General features: G+C 40.5%; 1 protein-coding gene across 1 annotated transcript in view; it reads right to left on the bottom strand.

The window, feature by feature from the left end:
• Nucleotides 1–582: 582 nt before the first annotated feature.
• The window catches only part of nsmfb (NMDA receptor synaptonuclear signaling and neuronal migration factor b), a 52,530-nt gene continuing 26,047 nt past the window's right edge, over nucleotides 583–27,065 (bottom strand). Inside the window, exons 6-15 of the mRNA XM_053610439.1 lie at nucleotides 23,254–23,306; nucleotides 21,963–22,052; nucleotides 21,084–21,211; nucleotides 19,427–19,510; nucleotides 19,124–19,157; nucleotides 18,847–18,917; nucleotides 18,651–18,730; nucleotides 17,291–17,393; nucleotides 7,822–7,897; nucleotides 583–7,183 (exon numbers count right to left, since the gene is read on the bottom strand). Of these exons, the coding sequence (XP_053466414.1) occupies nucleotides 7,086–7,183; nucleotides 7,822–7,897; nucleotides 17,291–17,393; nucleotides 18,651–18,730; nucleotides 18,847–18,917; nucleotides 19,124–19,157; nucleotides 19,427–19,510; nucleotides 21,084–21,211; nucleotides 21,963–22,052; nucleotides 23,254–23,306 (817 nt within the window). The 3' untranslated portion in view covers nucleotides 583–7,085. The remainder of the gene's footprint in view (nucleotides 7,184–7,821; nucleotides 7,898–17,290; nucleotides 17,394–18,650; nucleotides 18,731–18,846; nucleotides 18,918–19,123; nucleotides 19,158–19,426; nucleotides 19,511–21,083; nucleotides 21,212–21,962; nucleotides 22,053–23,253; nucleotides 23,307–27,065) is intronic.

Here is a 27,065-nt window from a genome sequence, read left to right as displayed (position 1 = left end):
ATGTGTTAGTTATCTCACTTTGCTATCCTTGTATTCTATCTTCAGTGTGAGATTTGACTGAAGTCTCTTGACTGACCTGTTTTAATAATAAATTACCTTAGACCTAGTCAAATTAATAATGTTAGACTTAATAAAAAACAATTAATCATTCATTCACACTCCAGTTTGATTGGATGTACTGTGCATGGATTAATCAGACAGTTCAGCTAAGAGGTGCTACAATCAGTACTGTACCCAAGTGTGTTTATGACTCATGGATGCCCAGTGGATTGCTCACTCTCAGGTTTATTACCTCAGTCCTCAGAGCTCAGTCCTTGTGTGTGCTCAATAAAGATCACTGACATATTATTACAGATAAAGAGGGAATACAGAGTGCGATGAAGAATACACATCCTGATTTAAAATGTCATTCTTATTTATCACCTTGTTATTATCATTGTTTCCACAGATAGCAGCTCAGATTTTTTATTCAAGTCTGACATTAAGCTGCGTGCATATGTTACTTCTGAATCCAATAAACCCATGTTCGGTATTTTTCCAACCAAATAGATCCAAGGTCAAAGAAAGGAAACAAGACGGATATAGACTGCAACCTAGATTTTTACTGAAAAATCCATTTTAGAAACATTTTTAATGCTCAGTGCTGTACTGCTACAGGACAAGGTAAAACCATCCACTTCAACTGTGTAAGTACAGCATTACAGTAAATCTGTAGAGTTTAATACAATTTCTCAAATAAATAAATAAATATACTGGACTAATAAAGATATAAACCATGAGTTAGCTCATTGTTCTCTAAAATATCAAAATTACCAGAGGAGTCACTTAGTTCAACACTGGACCATTCAAAGTGCCCTTGACTCCTCACTTTTCATCTCTCTGAGCTCACACCATACAGCTCATTCATGACGCTGTCAATCAGTCGTGATTTAATCCAATCATAATCCCTGGAGTCGTTTAGAAAAGAACGATATGGCAATGGGCCAATCAAAAAGACCTTAGTCTTCATGCCTCCTGCAAACAGTTTCATTTGCGATTGGATTATTCAAGGCGCCCATAAGAAATGATTTGATATGAATCATTACAGCCCACTTTTCCGAGACGCAATCAGACGGTCAAAAGGACCTCAGTGTGACTTCTTTCCTAACCTTGAACATTAGCGTGAACTTTTTTGCTATGCACATTTCACCCCCATTTCATCACAAATAAAGCCCAACCCCTTAAAATCAGTATACAATCATCACTGACATCAAACCTTAACTATATAAGTAACGCTTTACTTTGTAAAGTGGGTAGTGTTCGTAGAGATACAGTACACAACACCTCAATAAGCTCTCCCATACAGTAAACCTATATAGACATTTACAAAGACTTATTTCAACAGTAATAAAATGTGTTTTCATAGATTTTGTTGTGGCAAGCTTGACACTTATTGGGGAAAAAATGCACTCGAAATAAATATTTATCATCAATAAGTACTCGAGTGGTTCAGTGGAGTTGACTTTGTTTGCATTAAATGTCTTTAATCAACATGTTTGTCTATTTTCGCACCAGCTAACAGTTTAAACACAATGCCATTTGACTAGCTGTTGTTTATTGGTGCCAATGGGATTTAGCTCTTGCTTTATCTTTACCTAAAGAGAGTGATGCAGCAATGCTTTAGTCCCTTAGTCAGTCCAGATTTCTCACCTCCTCATCTATACACTCTGCTCAAACAGTCCAGCTTCCAAAGTTTTAGCTTTCATGCTACTATTGATGCTAATACCATTGTGCTTTTCATCTTGGATCACTAACTAGCCAAGGCGAGTTCCTGTCATAACTCAGCACTCTGTCCCATTGCATTCTGGAACCAACATTTGAGTCTTACATTTACCGTCTCCACTAGTTCTACATTGGATTTCTCATGAATGTGACATTGAACATCACTGGAAAATGGTGAATGAGAACCGACCAGTATCCCTTCTGTTTGAGATAACAGAAAATTTTCTATTTAAACAACCACTTTAACTGCACTAGCAACAACATTGTCCCCCGTGACTACAGATTGGTAGACAACTGCTAACTTCTAATGACAATAATGAAAATACAGCACCAACCGACAAATTAGCACCAAAATCTCTAAGATATTTAATATATAACATGTTTAACGCGGTTCAAGGTGGAGCTTTCCTTTAAGTTAGGATGTCATGTCACAGTCACATAATGGTTATGTGGCATTGCTTGCTAAAGGAGGTTAGTTGGAAAATTGAACACTTCGGTGTTTCCTGTACTAGGCACTTGGTTTTAATGACACTGACATTGAAAACCTGCTGCGTAAGACATCATGAAAGTAACGTTAAAGGTAAGCTCTTAAATAAAGGTGATGTGTACTATGACAATTCCATGATAACACAATGGCAGATGTGTGTGTGTGTGTGTGTGTGTGTGTGTGTGTGTGTTTTCATTGTCCCTTAAGTAAAGTGAGTTTAATTTGATGATTTACATGATCTTTATGGATACTCAGTTGCAAAACCAGACACCATGATGACAGGTAAGTAATGTATATTTGCTCTGATGCTAAATTAGAGCATGTTGTGCCATCGCCATTATGTGACTCTGACATACCAGAAGTGCAAAGAACTACAAATTGTCTTTAAGATTTAGAATAAGTCAGTCCTAAAATTGTCATACCATAATCTTATATCAACAACAAAATCTAAGTCATGTGACAAAGCTGTCATGACTTGACATCAATATTGACAAAAGCCTTTTCTTTTTTTTTTCAACTGAGGAAATAAGACTTTACAAACATTTATGTAGGTTAATATAATTTCTCATGAAAAGCTTATGCAGGTGTTCTGTAGCCCTATGAACACTACCCTGTTACCACTATGTATCAATAACATATTCATAAAGTTAGTTTATAATACCTTCTAAAGTTAAATCTCACAATCACCAAAGGACATTTCTGAACAATAAATAGTGTCCTTAGTGTAACGTTACATTAATTAATACAATGCGTCTACAATGACAGTTACTTCTGTTATCTGTTAAGCATTTTTGTCCTGAGTCTGATCCTAAACATGTTTCTCACACACTCTATTGTGAAACCGGTGTCAGTGATTGATTAAACAATAGTCTGAGATACACATGAAAACATATTACACATACAGATTGTTCTACAGTTAATGTCACGATGTCTATTGCTACGAAATATAGCCGTGAATTCGACGACGAATTAGTCATGCAGGTTTAAAACTTCCTCTGGGCTCAGAGTTCAGTCAGATAGCTGATGGAGGTGATGAACTTCATGACGCAGAAATAACTTCCAGCATTTAACGATCTGTTAAATCTCATGAACTCCGTGTAATATCACACTCCAGCTCTAGGTGAGGCATGTGTGTAAGTCACAGTCACAGAGTGTCCTGTCCGAGAGATTAGCGCCCAACACCCAGATGGTTCTACGTCTCTTGCTGAGTCCTTATGGCTCCGAGCCCAGGCCTCCAACGAGCTGATTAAGGTCAGTGCTATTGTTCATGTTGACCTACATATCCTTGGCTCTTACATACATGGAAATATCAGGAATGCAACCAGGTAGCAGAAGAAAAACAAATTGCACAGTGCTGGAAAAATAAAAAGTGCTATACATGAGTCAATGAGCTAGCAGATTAAATGTAGTCCTCTTATTACAGGATTGACCAAAATTACCAAAGCACACCAAATACACAGGTGGGTATTATTACAGATTATACCACAGCATTGTTGAATTCTCAAACCTGATTGGTCAGAAGGTTTTCATTTAATTTATATTAATGTGCTCGTTCTAATATGTTTTTTTTGTTTCTATACTATCACACACTCCACTCCACAAATGTATTAAAAACATGTCTAATTGTTTTCTGTTTAAAATTTAGGGAAGGAGTCTCCAGTGTCAGTGCTTTGTAACAGTCAGAGATAAAGCTGGAGCTAAGCTTTTAAACAGAGGGAAGTCTTCAGGAAGCATCTTATTAACTTAAAGAGAGAACAAAACAGGATTATAGGAACTAACTTGTTTTTGGATGTTCCACAACATTAAATGTAAATAGAAATTGATCAAACACACAACACTGGAGAATTGCTGTGGTATATGAGGAATAAAACACTTTGAAACATGCGATTATTGGAAAACAATCAACTTCAGGGTGGTAACAATAGCTCTGTTTCGCGGCAGGCGTCACTAAGCCATTGATTATTTTCCTATAACTGCACAGCCTGTCATATTTTATTTATGTTATTACTTATGTTTAGGCTTGTGTGCATACAGAAGCAAACAGTGATGTGTCCACATAAAACAAACCACCGATCTTGCTGCTATAATTAAAGAAAAAAGGTGAAAGACTTTAAATCGTGATCTAAAAACTATCACAGTAACAGTTGGTTGGTAATGCTTATGATCATAAAAGAAGTATTGCGAAGAATTGCATGCTTTGACCTTATGTTATGAACAAGCATCAGTTCAGGTCCTTCCCTCTGACATTACGTTGATGTACAGTGCCCTCTACTAATATTGGCACCCTTAGTAAATATGAGCAAAGAAGGCTGTAAAAATTTGTCTCAAGCGTCTTCAGTTTGCCAGACACTACTGGAACTTCAAATGGGATCGGGTTCTATGGTCAGATGAAACCAAAATAGAGCTTTTTGGCAATAAACACCAGAGGTGGTTTTGGTGCACACAGAGAGGTAGCATATGGAAAAGTACCTCATGCCCATGGTTAAATATGGTGGTGGATCTTTAATGTTTTGGGAATGTTTTTCTGCCAGGGGACCTGGACATTTTGTTAGGATACATGGCATCATGGACTGTCAAATATCAACAGATATTAAATGAAAACCTGACTGTCTCTGCCAGAAAGCTTCAAATGGGCCATGGTTGGATCTTCCAGCAGGACAATGATCCAAAACATGCATCAAAATCAACACAAAACTGGTTTACTGTCTTACCATTGCCATCCCAGTCCTCTGACTTAAAACCCATAGAAAATCTGTTGGGTGAACTAAATCTGTTTGGTGAACCACCAGCATGGACCTCGAAATTTGAAGGATCTGGAGAGATTCTGTATGGAGGAATGGTCTCAGATCCCTCCCCATGTATTCTCCAACCTCATCAGCATTATAGGAGAAGACTCAGAACTGTTATCTTGGCAAAGGGAGGTAGCACATAGTATTGACTAAAAGGGTGCCAATAATTGTTGCACACCTATATTTAACAAAGATAATTTTTGGATAAACCTGTGTTTTGTTTGCAATTATTTGATATCCATGAGAGCAGAGTATTATTGTGAATTTTATGATCAAAAGGTTAAACAATAAAGACAATAAAGTCTTTCACAGCCTTCTTTGTTCATATTTACCAAGGGTGCCAAAATTAGTGGAGGGCACTATAGGTCTACATTAACAAAGGATCAGTACACATCTGAACAAGTAGAAATGTACACATGTAGACGTATGAGAAGTTTTACAACAATATCGGTGCAAACTTACTCAACAGTCTGGATGAATTTCAGCTTAAAAATACACCTCAATAATCACAAAAAATGAGACAGTTGTAACTAATATTAACATCTGTCTAGGTATGTGCCTATATTACATTTCTTATCACTTAAATCACCTAAGTTTTTATCATGTTATAGGATATTATCACAATATTGTATTGGCCAGCATTTTAACAGTTAAACTTTTCATTTTCAAAAACTTGAATTAGAGAACTACAGCAACAACTTTCTCAAGGTTTCTTAAATTTCTAATTAAACACTTGTCCAATGAGCCAAATCATTGTCTCAGAAGATCCATGCAGTGGCTATTTTGAATCAAAGTAAGCAAAAAAAATATAGCAAATTTTTAGCCTTATTTTTTTATATTTGGAAAAATAATATTGTTACAAGTTGATACAAAAGTTTGTTTTTTTTTCAGTGTGTGAACCTGATCCCAGTATAAATTCAAGGGGAATATTTAATTTAGCTTGACCTCATGCAAATAAAATTTGTAAGAAAAGATGAAAAATACTAATTCTATCCATTAATCATTGCAACTTTACATATCTGATTTGTTTTGAATTTGCAAGTTTGAGACCATGCTGGACCGAATGCTGCACTGTCGCCAGTAACAATATTGTTGAATATCGTGATATAACATATAACTAAGTTTTTGGCACATACCTACATCTGACAAAGACAACGGTTTAAATCTGGCAACAAGTTTATTCAAGCATTCGTGTTAGATGCCTGAAAATCTCCACTATGAAAATCTAACTTCTAATTCTATGGAAATCTAGCACACACACACACACACACACACACACACACACACACACTAGAAATTCTACATTATATTTTGTCTGACATCTTGTTTCCACAACTCCCATTACTCCTGTTATTATTTCTGAATCATTGCTGTCTACTAGCCTGTTCTCTTTTGGAGTGCAGAAAAAGGTCAGGGAGGTTACTTGATAAAACCTGAGTTCTCCTCCAGAAAAAAAAAACAGGCCATATGTCAGAAAATATCAATGCTCTGAATAAGTAAGGAATACTATGATGAATTTCCCAACTACAGTACTATATGGAGTCCTGTGAGATTAGTAAAATGTTTATTTTACTGTCTCTACCTGATAAAGAACATATAAGTACCTAGTTTCTAAAGAAGACTGAATCAGAAAGACCGGAAATGGTCCCTGTTGGTTCATTACAACACAGCTACTCAATAATAAATGTGGCTATGTTAGCTTCATCTCCAGGGCTGTCCGTTTAAAAAAAATCTACTTCTCTTAAAACACATCCTTAAGATCAATATGAACCTACCATCCATCACCATTACCAATTACATCTCTCATTCCTAGGTGAGAGTTCAAAAGGTCTGGGTTTACAAATGCCACCTTATAGGAATGGCTGAATCTCCTGCCTTCAGCCGCATGTCAGAGCGAACTATTCAATCAGCCGTCTTCATGCTTCCTCATCACGTTCCTCCAGCTCAGAGCATTCACACTGAGGCTCTAGAGGGGAACACAGCCAGGGTAGGGCCCTAAATGGAGCTACGCGCCTCTCTCAGGCACTCTAAAGAGAAAGGACGAGACGTCACAAAAGGTCGTCGTAGTCGAGGAGTTTGGAGTGCTGCCGGCTCTTCCACAGTCGGAACAGACGGAAGTCAAAGTACATCTCGATCATCTCCTTCCCTACAGCAGCAGGAGAAAGAACATTTTCACTTGCTGAGATTCAAGACACAGAAAATATCCACCGTGTGAACTATTACCTAGCTGGTTTATGGCATTACATTGTAGAGTTTAAGTACTTGTTTAAAACACGGCTAATTAGCTACAGCAGTGGGACATCTGATCAAGCTGTGCATGAAGCCATAGGAGACAAATAAAATAGAGACAAAACAAATGAGGAAAAGAAGGAGGGTTAGATGTAGGGAGCGCAGGAGGGAGCTCTCCTGGGTCTAATAAGGAGAACAAGTCTGTAGGGGAAGATAATGAGAGTTTAACTGCAATGTAATTAACAACCAATCAATAATCGTCGATAAAAAGATAAGCGTGAGTTCAAGTCAGGGTTGTGCAAATATTCATGTATGCTGACCTCCTGCAGTGAATGGAAGTATGATTTATGCGTGTGATTCTGCTTGCCTTTCTGCCAATGTGTGATGGAAGAGCATCATTTACTGTCCCACAGCATGACTGAGTAGAGATATTGGAAACATGCTAAACAGGCCACATGACTGAGCACCACATCATGGTTTTTTTTGTTTGTTTTTTATGAAACTGTAATTCCAAGTGTGTTTATTGTGCGAGTGTGAGAGTGTGAGTGTACTCACCTTGCGCAGAGAGTTCCAGAGGACTCTTAAACTCCACAACATATGGTCTCATCAGCCTCTTGAGGTTCTGCACAAGCTGAAACAACAACAAAGTGGTTTTCACTCCAATGTCATGCACAACAAAACAGCAAATCAGCATGCAAATTTAAAGGAACAAAGCTTTTCAACGAGTACATTACGTCTAAATTACAAACAGCTGATTTTTTTTTTCCCAGACAGTATTAGATGAAACCTACAGAAGAACGTGATGGTTATCAGAGTTGTTGGGAGCCTGAGGGAAGCGGAGGCGGTATGTGTGTCACGGAGCAGAAGGAGTGAAATTACAAGGAACAGTAGAGTGCTAAGCTGCCGGTTTTAGTGAGGATTATGATTGACCTTTGTTGGAAGGGGCTCTGATGTAACATCTGTGAGAACCCATTCTCTCTGGATCATGTTATTTCTCTAAACCCATGTCTCAAATGGAGCACTCATGGTTTAACAGTCTTGCTTTTCATGTGTGGTCTGCAAGGCTGTATGGTTTCCTATTTTGAGGTCTATCTACGTGTATAAGGAATAAACACAGTGGGGAATGCTGTTATTGGAAGATGGAGTGGTGTGATACCACCCTGTAGTTGATTATTCTCCTTTAACAGTACATCCCAAAGTCACCCTTGTAACACAGTAAGTTTCCAACACTAACCATTTTTCATTTATTAAATAATGTAATCCCTGCTGAAAAAAAAAAATAGAATAGAAACACTCATAGAATTTGTAATAGCTATAATGGGAACTGTATTGGTTTTAATGGAAACTGTAGTGCTCCCTGTGGGTCTCTACTAATAATATGTTGCCTTCTATTGGTGGCATATTATGTCTAGTGGATACCATTAAGGACAAATAATAGTAATGGTAATGGTTTGAATGGTTAGCCGAAAACCATTCGAATTACTGTGATGGTTTCTACTGGGGTTTTTTTGTTGTTGTTTTTTTTTTTTTACAGCAGGGATACATTTTATCAGTTTATAGTTATATTTAATATTGTGATATATCCATGAAATTAGTTAGTTCCTGTTATCACTAACGCTATACAAATAAGAAACTGTTGTTCCTTCACCAACTTGTGTTTTTCTCTCTAATCAAGGTAATAAGACGAATGATGCACATTCAAGATCTTGCTGTTTCAGAAACTTACAGTTTCAGCTTTACTTCAGACTGTTACAAAGCACTGAAACTGGAGACTCCTTCCAAAAATGCCTCCTCTCAGAAAACTACTACACAATGATTTTTTTTAGCAGTGTATGTTGTTACTATATTAAAATTATCATATTAATACCAACCATACAGCTCAACTAATGTTAGATCTGCTGTTACAGAAAATAATCAACACCTTCTAACTAATCTAAATCAATTCCACAGCACTGTATTAAACAAGCCATTAATGTACCCTTTAGCAAAATGTGCATGGTGTCACGAGTTCCCCTTTATGCAGCGCGCTGTGGAGCATGTGAGCGCGCGTGCACGAGCACCTGCTTTTCCCTTGTGGACAATCGTGACATTTCTACACGTGCATTTGTTTATGTTTCTGTTATGTCTCCTCCCCGTTCTGTCATTGGCTATTGTTTCATGTGTGTCTGAATCTTCCTCAGCCGTCAGCCGTTACGAGGCTGATTATCTCCGCATATATACCGCGAGCCTCCCAGCACACAACGCGGAATGTTGAATGAGTTAGATAGTAGATTAGTTTAGAGTCCTTACGATAGATAACCACAGTCACAGTCCATAGTTTCTTAGTCTTAGTCTTAGTCTTAGTCTTAGTTCATAGTTCATAGTTCATGTCATGTTTAGTTTCGTTTGTTAAGTTTCTGAAGTCCAAGTCAAGTCTCAAGCTTCTGAAATCCAAGTCCAGTCTCAAGTCCCTGAGGTCCAAGTCCAAGTCAAGTCTCAAGTCCCTGAGGTCCAAGTCCAAGTCAAGTCTCAAGTCCCTGAGGTCCAAGTCAAGTCTCCAGTCTTTGAAATCCAAGTCAAATCTCAAGTCCCTGAGGTCCAAGTCCAATTCAAATCTCAAGTCCCTGAGGTCCAAGTCCAAGTCAAGTCTCAAGTCCTTGAGGTCCAAGTCAAGTCTCCAGTCTCGGAAGTCCAAGTCAAGTCTCAAGTTCCTGATGTCACGCCCAAGTCTACCGACCCGGTCGCCCAAGTTCAGCCCACGCCCAAGTCTACCGACCCGGTCGCCCAAGTTCAGCCCACGTCCAAGTCTACCGACCCGGTCGCCCAAGTTCAGCCCACGCCCAAGTCTACCGACCCGGTCGCCCAAGTTCAGCCCACGCCCAAGACTGCCGACACGCACAGCCAAGTTCTGCTCACGCCGGAGTCTGCCGACACGCACAGCCAAGTTCTGCTCACGCCCGAGTCTGCCGACACGCACAGCCAAGTTGTGCTCACGCCCGAGTCTGCCGACACGCACAGCCAAGTTCTGCTCACGCCCGTGTCTGCCGACACGCACAGCCAAGTTCTGCTCACGCCCGACTGTGCCGACACGCACAGCCAAGTTCTGCTCACGCCCGAGTCTGCCGACACGCACAGCCAAGTTCTGCTCACGCCCGAGTCTGCCGACACGCACAGCCAAGTTCTGCTCACGCCCGAGTCTACCGACACAGCCACCCAAGCCCAAGGTTCACCTGGTGACCTCAGAGCCTCAGCCTCCCTGTTCAGCTGTGGACGTCGCTCAGCCTCCCTGTTCAGCTGAGGTCGTCGCTCAGCCTCCCTGTTCAGCTGGGGATGTCGCTCAGTCTCCCTGTTCAGCTGTGGACGTCGCTCAGCCTCCCTGGTCAGCTGTGGATGTCGTTCAGCCTCCCTGTTCAGCTGAGGTCATCGCTCAGCCTTCCTGTTCAGCTGAGGTCGTCGCTCAGCCTTCCGGTTCAGCTGTGGACGTCGCTCAGCCTTCCTGTTCAGCTGTGGTCGTTGCTCAGTCTTCCTGTTCAGCTGTGGACGTCGCTCAGCCTTCCTGCTCCATGGCGAACCTCGTTCCCCCGTCCTGCTTCGAGGAGACCCACGCTCCTCTCCCTGGCCTCACGGAGACCCACACTCCTCTCCCTGGCCTCACGGAGACCCTTGCTCTGCCTTCATGCTCCGCCAAGGACTTCGCTCAGCCTGTCTACCCGGCTGTGGTCATCGCTCTGCCTTCATGCTCCGCCGAGGACGTCGCTCCGCTTTCATGCTCCGCCGAGGACATAGCTCAGACTGTCTGCCCGGCTGTGGTCATCGCTCTGCTTCCCTGCTCTGCCATGTACGTCGCTCTGCCTTGTTGTTTCGCCAAGAACGCAGTGCGGTCTCCAGGCTCGGCTTGGGACATTCTGCCCAGGGGGCCGGGGCCGGCAATGGAGATGGATGTTTCATGGCACTCCGGGAGGAGTGCCCTTGGGGGGGGGGGGGGGGGGTTCTGTCACGAGTTCCCCTTTATGCAGCGCGCTGTGGAGCATGTGAGCGCGCGTGCACGAGCAGGTGCACGAGCACCTGCTTTTCCCTTGTGGACAATCATGACATTTCTACACATGCATTTGTTTATGTTTCTGTTATGTCTCCTCCCCGTTCTGTCATTGGCTATTGTTTCATGTGTGTCTGAATCGTCCTCAGCCGTCAGCCGTTACGAGGCTGATTATCTCTGCATATATACCGCGCGCCTCCCAGCACACAACGCGGAATGTTGAATGAGTTAGATAGTAGATTAGTTTAGAGTCCTTACGATAGATAACCACAGTCACAGTCCATAGTTTCCTGTTTCGATTCTTAGTCTTAGTCTTAGTTCATAGTTCATAGTTCATGTCATGTTTAGTTTTGTTTGTTAAGTTCACGCTGGTTTCTCCGCTACCAGTCCCTCGCTGTTGTTTATGTTTCATGTTTGGTATATCAACCCTGTATCCCGAGACCACGACTTTGATTCCTGCCTTGCCTCATTTATGCCTGTTTGCCGATCGCCTGAACCTTGCATGTTACTGGATTACGTTTTTGGATCACGTTTTGGATTTGTCTGCCTGTCCCTCTTTAAATAAAACTGTTGTTCAACCTGCGCTTGCATCCTACTTTATCTCCGTTGCGTCACGAAACGTGACACATGGTGTGGACTCAACAGCAGTTTCTTGTCCAAAACCCCTGGTGAAAATGTGGATATTTTCATTAATTTAATTGCAGTTTGCAACTTAAGACATGCGGGAAATCTAATATCAAACTGTACTATTAATTTGCTTTAAATCACTGCTCAGTGCAAAAGTCAGTTCATAAATCCTGACTGATTTTACAGTTCAAAGTAAACAGGACACTTTTAAGAACTGTCTATCAGTGCCATCTATCAATGCGTAAGGAATACTACGAAGAATTTCTCTACAGTACCGGATGAATTCCTGTACGTTTATAAAGATGATGTGTCTATTCTGCGCTCTCTTGATGACTTGTTAATAAAGGATGACCTAAATTCATCTACACCCTACATCATTTGATACAGAGTTAGTTAATAGGCTATAAGTATTGTTTAACACCATGGTCCAACATCCATATTTATTAATGTGCGATTTCTCTTTCGTTGAAGGTTCGGATAAATTGACTCATTCATCCTAAGATGGAAAATGTCACCCATCATAACACAAGCATTTGAGTGAATTATGACACACCGAGGTAATAACAACATCTGTTGTCCCAAATGATCAGTTTTCACACCTGAAGACTCTTGATGTCTACAGAGTACAGACTGGGAAGAGGATCGTGGGGCTTAGAGTGCCATCTCATGCATACCTTTTCTGGTCTCAAGTCATTTTTCTTTCCCTCTGTGAATGCTGGCTCTACCATTCTGTCTATTTTTCTCTTGCACATCAATCACTTGAGCCACAGCCAGGCTAATCAATCACCCTGTATAAGGGCAGATGAGTTGAAATCGATCACACCAAAGGAACAACACCAAAGGACATCGCCAAATGGTGGACCAAGTTCTAAATGCAGACCCAGCAATGTATTTTAGTGGACCAACTCAATAGTTGAAAAAATACTGTAGCAGGGTGAAAAGTGCTGTATATCGTTCACTATAGCTTACTGACTCTAATATGAAACAGTAGCAGATCCTCTGTTGCATTTAAGTAAATTATTTAGCTGAGCAGGCTTTTCATTTTATTTACCCTCTCGTATGATTAGCAAACTGACAACATGACTTGTGTAAGAAAAGCTGATGAGGAAAAGAAGATGGGACAGAGAAGTATGCATTTACTTTCCCTGCATCCTGCATTAAATAATAGATGTATCTTGTCTCTTCATGACACTAGACAAAAGATGTACAGTGAAGCCACTCTAAAAAAAACTAAATAAATCCACTTCGAACAGTCTTATTTTTAGCTATAAATAAAAAATGTAATGATTATAGATGAAAAGATAAAGCAATTGTTGTTACTATTCAGTAATGTTAGTCACTTATCCAGATCTTTTTACCCAGACCTTGTATCTGGTTCTTGGCCTATCTTCATAACCTTCCTCAAGCTGATCTAGACAAAACATAGCAATAACTACAAAAGTACCAATAGCAACCAGAGTAATATCCTAAACAATAACAATGATCCCAGACACAACAAAAAAAGAAATATTGCCACAACAGCAGCCAGAATTATACAACCTCAGAACTCAGGCTGTCACTTCGATCAATGTACTCAGTAAAGAAAGCCCTCTAGAAAGAAATATAATATACCTTTCTCCTAAAACCTTATTAAAGTCTTCCTATAATAATAATACTAATAAAAAATTATTCACAAGACAAATGCATCCATGCTTTTAGCTTGGCCTTGAATAAATGCCCTGAGACTGCATTCTAAGAATACATTACTCTTATGTGAGACAAGCATCTACCGTTCTCTAGAGAACACAAAGTTGCGTCAAGCAAGCGTGTGGCATGGAGCAATGAAGTGCTGCAGACATGTAGATGAAGCAGGGCATGTATTTATAGAAAGATGACTAAAGTTTCCAGCTGCCCCCCTCCACTGCTGAAGAGCTGCAGTAGTCCAGGTGGGAGCGTTGGGGCAGAAAATCTCTAGAAGTAGCAAAAAAAAAGAGAAAAAAACAAGAAATGGCCATGTTTCTTTCCCCATGTAGAGATTTCAGGAGGAATATAAGTGCAGAGGTACATATGATAGTAAAAAGTGTGTGTATCATGTGAGTACAGAGCTACATTAAAACACTCCATTCTGATGTTCGATAATATCCATCATCTGGAGAAAACACAGCTTAGTGACAGAGGTATCAATGAACTAACTAAAATGGGATAAGCTCCCATATTTCAAATATTTCAAATCAATATAAGGTTTCAATTTTGGCATCTATATCAGATAATTTGTTGTTAGTAAATGTCTTAAGACTGTTTATTTCAGACTATTGTGGAACAAAGTGCAACGGCTCTACCAATTCATCTATCCATCCATTTTGTGTACCGCTTATCCTATACAGTGTCATGTGAAACCTGGAGACTATCCCAGGGGACACCCTGGATGGGGTGCCAACCTATTGCCGGACACAATCGCACGCACACACACCCATTCACACACTATGGACAATTTAGAGATGCCAATCTCTAAATGCCTGTATTTCCCCTAGGGGAGGAAACCGGAGTAATCTGAGGAAACCCCAAATCACGGGGAGGACGTGCAAACTCTGCACACACAGGACGGTGGCGGGAATTAAACCCCCAACCCTGGAGGTGCGAGGTAAATGTGCTAACAACTAAGCCACCCTGCCCCAACACCCCCTACACAGCTCCACCAATGGTTTTAAGTAAAGAATGGTATGAAGAAGTGAATCTAGGGCTGATTTCTTTCTAGCCCAGACTGTCATCACTGACAGTCATGTCAGGTGGTTACCTGACAAATCCGTAACACATCATAATCCTATGAAGGGGAAACTAAAATTAGATAGACTAAACACACACTGTCCAATCAAAGTACAAATCACACAAAATGACAGATGAGAGAAATATAAGTTTAGTTTTATCAACATATTTGATATTCGGAGGAAACACAGCATGAACCCAGTAGAGCATTGCTCATAAAAATAATTGATATAATGGCTTGCTCAGACATAATCGTTTCATTGGTTATTGCTAATTTGGTTGGTCCTTGGACAATGTTTGTCCTGTTTTCTCCCAATTGCTGTTTTCATGATCAGAAAAAGTACATGAAGTGCTGCAACAGGGACTGGGAAATCTGCCAGCCCAAAATGGTGCATAAGTTATTGCTTTCCAAAACTTAAGCTTAAGGCTTAATGTCCTGTCCCATTTCTAACAACCTGATTTTGCTACCCCACTTTAATATAAATAGACTATTCATACCCAACAACTCACTAAATACAGCAGATTACAATATAATACAGAACAATAGAAATGTTGAACAAAATGAAGTAAATATCCTCTTTGTCAAGCTTATAGCCATCGCAAAGACAGTGTATTAGCCATTGTAAATACCCACATTAAGGAATTAACAAGTGCACGTTGTGTACAAAGTGCTGTACATTCTTTGTAGGAGCTGATTTGATTGTCTAATCCTTTAGACAATTATAGAGCTTTTATTATTTGCCAAGTTACCATCTGTGAGGATAAAGAATATATTAACGGCACAATCTTTTTGCCTAAGGTAACCTGTAAGTGTAAAATACATTAACAAATCAAAAATACAACAGCAAATTCAGAAACATAGACAGCTATGTTGCTATACCGAAGGTGGAGCAGGCACTTGAGAGCTACTTCTCTCCATCGATGGCAGCAAAATCGGGGGGCCGGCTTTGCCATCCAGGCCGTGTAAGACCACCTCAGTGTTGGTTGGCGAAGCCTATGCGGCAGTGGGTCTTTCTTGTGGGTCTCGGCATACAATAGCAGTGTTGCAGCCCTACTAGGCAGACCTGCTGAATTGTGAGGGAGGCACAGAAGGCAAGTGTGGCAGCCTTCAGAAATCCAGGGGGACTGGGCGACCACAGTCACAGCATGCTAGTAGGCCTGATTGAAAAATGACAATCAGTGCTGAAAAGGCCGCGGAGGGAGGTATCAGAGGAAGAGAGGTTGTTAGGGCAGGATTACTGTAGGGCTCCCCTAGTCAATGTCGTCCCAAGTTTTCAGTTTTCTCTGGTCAGCGAGCCCATAGAAAAGGGTTCTGTTGTGGTTCGCCCTTATTCCTCCCGCACCAAAGGAAAAAAAAGGTCAGGGCTGCAAGCCATGGTACACACGTGGCCAAAGTCAAGTCTGTACACCTTTCCCCCAATAGCTCTGCTCCCACAGGCTCTAGCGAGAGTTCCCCAAGATCGTGCTATGCCTGCATCTAGTAGCACTAGATTGTCCATCTCGAATTTGGTTCTCTGAGGTAATATCTCTGCTGGACAGCACACCCTGGGAGATTCCTGTTCACAGGGATCTATTGTCTCAAGCCAGAGGGTTGATTTATCACCCTCGGCCAGGACTACGAAAACTGTCTGTCTGGCCCTTGAGGGGCACCAGCTTGTAGATTCTGGTCCCTCAACCGAGGTCGTAGACTATGTAAATGCTAGGAACGTCAGTGAGACCCAGTAAACTGCGCAATGGCTACAGTCCTGGAGTTCTTACAGGAACGTTTCTCGGCAAAGTTGGCTCCTTCTACAACTAGGGTCTACATGGCCGCCATTTTGGCCAGTCACACCTCTATTGAAGGAGCCTCTGTGACAGGCCATACCCTCAGTATGACGGAGTGGGTATACTCGTTCCCACAACGTGCAGCTCACGCAACGTTGAGTTCCCACAACGAGTCGTTGTGTAGCTTTGTCATACTGTGCTATGCCTATAAATTGCCTCTGCGCTTCAGACAAAGAGAAGCTGTTGTGATATTTTATTATTGTGATAATTAATTTATTGCTGTTGTGTTTTCTTTATTGCTGTTGTGTTTTCTGATTTGATGTGTTTTTTTATTGCTGTTGTGTTTTCTGATTTAATGTTGTATTTATAGTTTTGCTGCTGGGTATTCCTTATTGCTGTTGTGTTTTTTGATTTGCTCTTGTGTTTTCTTTTTGTTGCGTTTTTGGTTTGTTAATGTGCCATATTTTTATGTTTGCGTTGTGATAATGCTAAAACCTTAATAGCTACCTAATAAACTAGCAGCTCAACCTGAAGCTTTGGTAATCAGACGCAACTGTGCATCAGTGTATGCTCGTGTGTGTTTGTGTGCATCCTTGTGGGGAAAGTAATATAAAAAAGAGTAAGACAGAGATACACATATAGAGCAAGAACATGAAGTGCAGAGGTGGGAAGGTCAGTGGTGACAGAGTGATTCTATCAATCACAGTGTGTCAGTGTCTTACACACATCTTACACACCTCCACCTCTCACTCACTAGAGCTTATATAACAGTCCCAGTATACACGTGTGATTTGTGCCTATAGACTTCATGCACACTTAAGTGCAGTATAAACTGACGAGTGCAACTCATTTCAAGATGAATAATAGATGCTGTACCTTCTCTCCATTAGCATTGCCCAACACATAACAGCCCATAATATGAATGAGATTGGGCTCAGGATTCAGCAAACTCATAAGCCGAGCCAGTTTCTTCCAGAACCTGCACACACAGAGATAAATCCAGAATTAGGCAACATGATTTAAAAACCTGAAAGATTATCTTACAATAGGTATAATATCAGACTGCAGTTGGACTTAATAATCCATGCATTGTATCTTATTATTTTATAAGTAAGGAATAAAACAGGATGGGACATGTTCTTATAGGACAATAATCAGACGGGGCAGTGTGATGCGACCCAGCATGAAACCGCTGAAATGTTTTATTCCTCTTATACCACAGCAATTTGTTAGTGATTACACATTTTTAGTTGATGAATGACAACATTGCATTGTTCTATCCATTTACAATATAGTTATGTTTGATGTTTATGGTTTGGAATGTGTGCAAAACAAATTTACGCTGCAATCCATTGTACTCAGACTTTGGAAGAAGTGGCAAAGTGCAATGGAATGGTCATGCAACTAGGAATTCCCAGTCAGGAACTCAGGCAACATCCACCTTGCCCAAGTTCTCTGACATAAACACGTCACAACAATACATCGGCGCACAGCTAACACTAAACATAGTTCCCTTCGCATTATTTTATACTTGATACAACTTGATTTTACTTGGTCTGTAGCGTTTGTGTTGTTGTTTTAATAGCTTTGTAAGTTTAGATTTGTAACTTCATTCTGTTGATTTCAACCAAATTTTACTAACACAATAACTAAAACCATCCACTTTCCTACACATCGCTTGTCCTACACAGGGTCGTGGGGGAGCCTCAGGGCACAGGATGGGGGACATCCTAGAGGGGGTACCAACCCATCTCAGGGCACAAACACATACTACAGGCAATCAGCCTACAATGCATGTCTTTGGACTGGAGGAGGAAACCAGAGTATCAGGAGAAATCCCAATGAATTCATCGTAATCAATTGTGATACGCTGTAAGCTATACTAACGTTGTTTTTTTTTTTAGTTCTTTTAGTGCATTCGCATCACATCTTAATTATGGTAATTACGAGATGACAGCTCTTCTACTCAGCACTGTTCATCTCCTTATATTTAGAAAAAAAAATATTTAGAAAATTTCCATAGACATAATAAGAGTTCAGTCCTGATCAGTACTTTAACTGCGGAAGCCGCTGACATTTCTGCGTTGGAGTTTGTCTGTTACACTGTCATAGTCCGAGCATTTAGAAAATTCACAGCTCCTACATGGTAATTAATTTTAAGGTTGATATGATGTGATGTCTGTCTGTCTGTCAATCTGTTTGTCTGTTTGTCTTTCTGTTGGTGAGTGGGACTCACTGAATCATGTCTTCCTCCTTCTCCACTTTAGCAAACGTGGCCACTTTGTTCTTCAGGAGATACAGGTGCCCAGGTCCTCCCTAACAATTTATAGAGCAGTGTTGTAGTTAGGCACAATATACATATACACACACACTTAATCATTAATTTATAACACACACACACACACAAACACACAACTACACAGACTTCTCACCTGACAGAAGATAAGCATGTTCCAGATTTTACAGCCTTTTCTGTAGGCGGTGAGTTTCTTTTCAATCTCCTCTGGGTGTACAAGAAGTGAGATGAGGACAGAGAAAAACAGAAACGGAGAGGCAATGCAACACAGAAAATATAGCAAAGACAAAGAGAAAAAGAGGGAATAAGAGAGAGATAGAGACATATAGAATCATTTAGTCAACAAGAGGTAATAATCAGCGCTCATAGTAGATAAGAGAGCTGATAAACGGGTCACAATTATTAACACTCACCCAGTATATCATCAAAAGTCGCATGCTCGTGGTCCTACACAAACAAACACAAGAGCATTTCAGACAAGAACATTACCACTTAAATCCTGAAGGATAATTATGTGCAATTTATTCAAAAAGACAGAATAATCCTCTTCTCACTAGTTATAGCAGCCTTGCAAACACATCATTTACATTACTAACACACCCTAAAAGCATGGACAAGCATCAGACCACCACGGCATTAGCATTACCAAGCATCTTTCATAACCAGCCAGACAAAAGGCGCTTTGATCTGTATGAATAATGTAGTGAAAGACTCACGTAGAGGATGGGGATGATGGACGGGTCGTTCCTGCGTATGATGTTGGGCACATACTCCGCCTTGGGAACCTTGGATGAAATCAGCTATAAAAAAAACCACACACAAACAAAACAAAACATGACAGCGAATACAAGATCAATCAGTGGAATTGGCTGTAGGCAATGATGCTAAAGGCGCTTGTGTTGAAAGGAAAATGGCCAACCAACTAAGGCATCTAGAAAATGGCCAAGCAAGTAAGGCATTCTAAATCTAGCATTTAGAAGATATATGTATTCACATTTTACAGTCTCTCTCTTCCACCAATAAAGATCAGCAATTTTGATAACATCATTCTGCACTTCAGCTTCTCATCAGATTTTCTGTCCAATCAAATGCTCTCTAGAATCTGAAGTGTCCCACCCCCAACATTATAAAAATCCATGGCACTAACTGTCAAGTGTGGCTTAGCCAGAGATGTGAGGTAAGCTAAACGCTATTGGCTATTTAAAAAGAGCGAGGAGCCACTCGATATGTCCCGCCCACATCGAGTAACACTGTGCGTTTAAAGACACTTCACGGGGACTTCAAAAGACAACTCTTTCCTGAAACACATTAAAAAAATGGAAAAATGTCTGATGTGTTTAGTGAGTCTCATGCTTATGTATTGGTTGGTGCTGTATTTTTATTATTCCTGTCAGAAGTTAGAGGTCATCTGCCACACTGACATCACAGGGGAAGAGTAGCGCAGTTATTAATTTCCACTATCTCAAATAGAAGGGATAGCAGCCAGGATATCCTGAGCAAGTCCTAAAGACATTGGCTGATTCCATCTGTACTGAAATTCAGACTAGTAAACATCAGCAGCCTGCAAAGAAAGCCATCGCCTTCGTCAGGGCAGGGGTGGTGCCAAAACCCCAAACAAAGCACCAGAGTGGGGTTACAGGCTACCGCACGGGACTGGTACCTGCAGGTCAACATAGGGAGACAGCTCAGATTTGCCGGAATCCATCACGATCACCAGCCGACCAGATATGGTTTTAATTTCGGAGTCAACCATGCAAGTGGTGCTATTAGAACTCCCTGTTCCCTGGGAAGACAGGTTAGAGGAAGCAAATGACCGGAAGAGAGCAAAATATCAGATCAGATCTTGTATCAGAATGCTGGAGACTGCGGAAAATCCTTGGAGTAAGAGGGGTGCAGAGCACAAAAGCCACGAAAAACATCCTGGAGGCCGCTGAAAAAAATTTAAAGGCCTCTTGGTGGCTGTGGATCCAGAGAGAGGACCCGTGGTGTAGTACGCTACTTCGACACAAGCCTCTGGGTCACGCAGGAGAGGGTGTCTGATGAGCAAAGCCCTGAAACACCCTGTAGCCCTGGGTTCATCACTGAAGATGTGTCCACGTTGCACCACAAGGTGTATTACAGAATGATTTAAGTGTCTATTGAATTAAAGCGCTGGCTTTAAAGGCATTTAAAAGCCATTCATTTTACCTTCTAGACACCAGTACAGAGAATTTAAACACTTGTTGAGTCAAGCTGAACTATACTTGTGGGTCAAATGGCTGAAGTACAGTATGACTCCAATTTGTGCATGTAGACCCACTTAGGTTGAGGAAGTTAGATGTCTCTACATTATGTGAGTGAGTGTGAATGAGTGTGATTTGACAGTGTGCTCACAATGATTTTGGGAGGAATGAAGTCGTCGCCTTCACAGGCCAGCCGCTCCAGCTCTTTCTCCTCCTCCCAATCCACATCATCATACTCTCCCTCATCCAGAGTGCCTGAGGACGTCTGCAGATCTCCACCTGAGACAGAGGACCAGAGAAAGCGAGACACAGAGACACAGACAGACACAGATAGAGACAGATAGATTGGAAATAAAGAAAAGAAACTGTAGTCTGTGATTTTCTGCTGATTAAAGTAGCAGTTTGCAATTTCTGGAGCCTTCTGCTGCCTGTGAAGATAACAACAATTACGACAAAAACAATGATAAGACAACTCACTCCATTGCTCTGTTAAAACTATGCATGCTACATATGTGGGAGAGGAGCTCATTTCCAGCCCAGAAAACTGGAATTTGTACAGGATTGTAAATCAAACCCCGAAATGAAGAAACTAGCCAAATTTATTGCAAGGCAAGATTATGTTTTATAAAATAATAATATTACATACTTATTATACGTATAATTCAAAACTTTTAAACATTACAAACTGCACCTTTAAGCAAAAAATAAAATTATGAAAAATTCAGGAAGACAAACACCAGATTGATCACTCGTGTCCTATATAATATAGAACACACAGACAGATGGAGTATGTAGATGACATATGAAATTGCATGCACATAAACTCTCTCTCTCTCTTGCACACACACACACACACACACATAGAAGTGGTAACAGAGACAGGAGCTGTGATAGCGAGGTGACACACACACACACACGGCCTGCTACAGGAGTTTGTGCATGAAAACAGAAAGTGTTTGTGTACACACGCTCCTGCACATTTAAATTTTTTATTGCTGGTGTGTGTGTAGGTGAGTGTGTGCACACTCACTGTCTCTGGAGTCGTGGAGCGAGTCTGGCTTGATGGGTGTAGGGTCACTCCAGGAGCGGCTGAAGCTCTTCGCTTTGCGTTCGGCGAATGCTAATAATGGAGCGGAGGAGGAGAGCATCACACACTGCCATTCACAGCACACACACACACACACACTCACAACCACACACACATCACACTCATCTGGCAGGATCCCGCTGTTGTTGGTACAACTGCGAGAGTGATGCGCCCTGATAGGACTTCCTATCAAGCTGTCAAGCTTTTCAGATGGCTGCTTGGAATTTACATCCAAACACTTAGGAACTGTTAAACAACAAAAAGCTCTATTTTCGTGCAGGTGCAAGTGTGGCTTAGTGAAATACCAGCAGAGTTTTTACCCTCTGTCAGGGTAGTAACTTCCAAACCCAAATTGGTACAAGGAGTTTTGATTAAAAAAAAAACTAACGGGAAAGGCAAACGCAAGGCGAAACAGTATTTTTTTTTTTTTAGCCTTTTTATTTTAACACAGTCATCAATCCTAAAGAATTTCCTATGCCAGAAAACATCAAGCTACAGCTTTACTTCTCACTGAAACTGAAGACTCCTTCCAAAAATGCTGAATAAACATCTCCTCACAGAAAACTTCACCATATCCACGATTACACAAATGGTTCAGTCTGTTTATGTGGAATTATAGAACGGTTACTATAACAAGAACGTTAAAATGTTATAAACATTAACATTAATATAAACCTGTGATTTGAATTCTCAAATCTGAGCGATCCGATTGGAGAATTCGACCGAGCCTGTTCTGCACACAAGATGCCCGGTAAGTTATATCAGCCAGAAAATTCATAATTATTCAAATACGACCTGGAAGCTGAAATGAGAGGAGATGACGTGACTGGATATCTCAGCACACCTAAACACACCTTTTAACAATGACGCTGCTCTTTACCGCCGAATTACCACATGTGTAAATGGTACAATTTGTAAAAATACAAATAATCTATCTGCCACACCCATATACACTTGCACCTTATGCTTTGTTTGCGTTATGATTACGAAAATAGGGCCGTCAGTCTGGTGTCGGTGGGGGGGGGGGGTTAATGCATAAACATAACATTAAGGCTGGAAAATAAATTCATTTGATTTATTTTCAGAATTACAGTTTGGTTCGAGCAACGTGTAATCCGCATGAAGACAAGTTAAATGGGTGCGATTACAGCATCCACACACACACGCACACACACACACACACAAACATACACACACCACACACACACACACACCCAGCAAAAGCATTACTCACATTGGGCCTTCATCCTCCTGCTGCCCACCATCCGCAGGTGCTTCCGGAAGTTTCTGAAGTGCAGAGGATTTGGTGAGGATGAAAGGGTTGAAGAGACAGAGAGGTGAGAGAACAGATAGAACAGTAACACCAACACACACGGAGAGAAGACAGAAGCAGAGGAACGTTTCAAGATGATTCATTCAGACATGGTCCAGTCACTTAATGATAAATGCAGGAGGACGAGTGTTTGAAGTTACAGAACAGCATCAAATCTGAGTTCACACTTGATTTCTTAGGAAAAGTAATCAGCTAGGATTTTTATTACAGCCATATTAACCGAAGCTGTAGCAACAATTGAAGTGACTTTAGTGGGTAATCTATTAAGAAGATGAAGATGTACAGATGCCTGGCGAAGTATACACTCGATTCAATACAAAGTTTGTTTTTGTACAGCAATTTTATCACATTGTCAATCACTGTCACAAAGCAACTTTACACAAATACAGATATAGATATGCATGTACGAATCACAAACTAATAAACAGTCACCTTAACTATGACGTGAGCCTTATGAATGACCATATGTTTGTTAGTTAATGTATTAATTAACACAGTGCCATCTAAGACTAAAACACTTGGAAAATACTCTTATAGAACACTGGTTTTAAATGTTAATAGATAATAGCATCTGCAAAATGAATAAATGTTACTGTATTCATTTCACCCTTGTGGGCGAAGGAGCAGTGCCCCAGGTCCAAGCCACCCAGAGCACGCACCAGTACTACAGTGGGATTTGATGAGAAATGGATGGAGATTGACGCAAAACGGGTTGAGATGAAATTATTGGCGATTATTATTAGTGCGTCTTTCTACATTTGATAAGGAACATAGCTACACATGTCAAATTCATAAGACTCATGTCGTAGACGTCAGCTCTTCATGATTTGTACATGCCTTAACTCATCATTAGTACATATTTAAGTAAGCATTAATTAGTGCATGACTATTCATGCTCTGTTATTGTAAAGCATTACCGTAGATTTGGACCCCTAATAAGCAACCCACAGGTGACCATTACAAGGAAAAACTCCCTGAGAGGACATGAGGAAGAAACCTTGTGAGGACCCAGACTCAAAATAGAGCCCATTGTCTTCTGGGTAACACCGGATAGTTTATAGATTATAAACCATTACAGTGTGCAGGTGTAGAAGAGTAACGGCAAACAGTACTGAGTGGTTTTGGGTACTAAACTGTTTTTAGGAAGTGAACTCTTTAGGGTATCCATGTAGACACTTCTGCAATACAAACCAATAGAAACTCATTTTCTTTTTTTTTATATATGAGTTGAGAACGGTTTAATGGGTTAGGGTGAGGGTTAGGGTCAATGTAACATTTTATTAAGCAGATCCTGGTCATTTAGCAACTGTATGTGGTTCTGACCTCAATGCGAACATGATCTGACCTGTACAGACAGCACAGCGGAGAAGTCTGACTGACATTCCAAGAACTGAGGCCCTGCCAAAAGCTTTGGCAATGCAAACTGATGAGAGATTTCCAAAATGGTTGAAAGTGAATAAATAGATTTTGGAAGAAAAAAAAAAGCCCTCTTTCCAAGCATGCTGTCTCGGTAGCTATCAATATCGCTTCCAAAAATATGACAAGCCTTATGGGTGGTAAACATTGCATTCGATCACAAAGTTAACCTTGGTAAACGGGTACTGATTGTTCATTGCAATAATCTCCACCCAGTATTTTGTGTTTTAAGAGAGAAAATCGGTTCCCAAGAGCATTCAGTCTTTGTTTAGTCTCATTTAAAGGTAAGAAAACAACAGAAAATATTAAAACAGAAAATAACAGAAAATACTTCAGTCATATAAAGCATCTTGTTCATACAAATCACAAAAAAAAACTCCAAGGAATTAGCCAGTGTTTATTCATGAAGGCTTTTTATGTTTTGTTTTGCTTTGTTCTTGCTACTGTTTTTATATAGTGTCCTGAAAAAGCTATTAAGAGCCATCGATCTGCACAGTGATGAGTATGTGCTGTCCAAACCCATTCAGTTTATCACATGTCTTGATTTTATGAGTGCTTTCTCTCAAGGCTGCCTGGCAGGTGTAAATAAATAATACACAAACAAATGCAGAAACACACTTTTCCCTTGTGAGTCCTGATCCTAATCAAAAACAAGCCAAGCCGCTCTGTTTTCTCTCATTTCTCTCATATCTCTCCCACTCTCTGTCTCTTTGCTATCTTCCTCTCTACTGTCTTCTTTATCAATACAACATCTGTCTACATGCTACATGGATATGTACAACATATAGTTTTCCACACAGAGATCCCCAACCACGGAAATGCGAGGCAACAATGCTAACCACTAAGCCACTAAGAAGTTAATAAGACAAAAAAAAAAAACACAGCTTGTCATGTTACAGAGGAAAAACCTGCTGAATGTAGCACTGAAACTGAAGACTCCTTCCACAAATGTTAACTAAATGTCTCCTAACAAAAAAAAAATCTTCACCATATCAACACATATACATTTTTCTTTGTAAAATAACAACACGTTTTTAATCGCTCTTAGATTATCCCACGTCCCTGGGAAATAGCTTTTTCAATAGATATAATAGCATCAATATAAGATTCATTTCAACTACAGCTGTAACTACTATCAGGCCTGCTGTTAAAGGAAATTAATGAACACCTAACTGTTCAGATCTGAGAATTCAGCTTTCTTATTATTTTCTGATTATGAAAAAAACAAATGTACGATTATGAACATTATTTCTAGACGTTTCCGAACTTGAAATGATGTTCTAATGTTGCCTCTTTCAAAAAGGAAATGTACACAGATCAGCCATAACATTAAAACCACTGACAGGTGGCGTGAATAACATTGATTATCTCGATACAATGGCACCTGACAAGGGGTGGGATATATTAGGCAGCACGTGGTTTTAAGGTGGTTTTAAGGTTATGGCTGATCTGTGTATGACGTAAGCACAATTCTCTGCCAGGAGCAGAAACTAATACTGCTATGCTGCTTGGCTAAAATGAAATAGTAATCACTACACTGCAGTGGTGCACAGCAGCCGAGCTCATTACTTCTTCCAGTGTGAACACTCTTAACGAGAGTGATGTTGACATCCTCAGGTCCTCATGTATTTCCACTCAGTGCTGGTGGATAGATACGCAGGACCAGGTTCCGATAACGCAGAACTGCTCTTCTATGAGTCTGCTAGTGTCATTAATTCCTTCTTTCTACACCACTGTTAGAAAGCATGAGAGGTGATGAGAAGCGCCGATCTTTAACACATTTCAAAAATAGAACGTTCCTCAAGAAAGGTAGGTATTTTAAGAAAGAGTTTTTAATTATACGCCCTAATGATCCTGTCTGCGACTGTGAAACAGAGTGTGAGTGTTTAAAATAGAGAGATGACTCAGTCTCTCGGCGTGAGTGTGTCTGACATGTTCATTGTTTGCCACCGTGTAGTCTTGAAATAAAGACAGCTTTACTTACACACACATTCAGATGATGTGTATTTCAGTTTGTATGGTTCTCTGTGTGTGTGTGTGTGTGTCTGTGTGTGTGTGTGTGTGTGTGTGTGACAGAAAATACATGAAAACAAAGCTGAAATTTTACCATCCATGTTGTCATACGTGTTGGGAACAGTGGAGCACAGCAGCACCACCAATGGTTGTAAGTAAAAGTACATGGAATAATATGAAGAAGAAGCTAGGGCTGATTTCTTCCTAACCCAGACTGTCATTACACTCCCTAGATTTGATCCTTTTTTTCCTCTAAAATATTCTTGGAGGAGAAACTAAAAGTA

Source organism: Ictalurus furcatus, chromosome 22 (genome assembly GCF_023375685.1).
Source record: "Ictalurus furcatus strain D&B chromosome 22, Billie_1.0, whole genome shotgun sequence".
Classification (NCBI taxonomy): Eukaryota; Metazoa; Chordata; class Actinopteri; order Siluriformes; family Ictaluridae; genus Ictalurus; species Ictalurus furcatus.
Note: the sequence above shows the minus strand (reverse complement) of the source record. Positions and strands in the feature narration are given on the sequence as shown.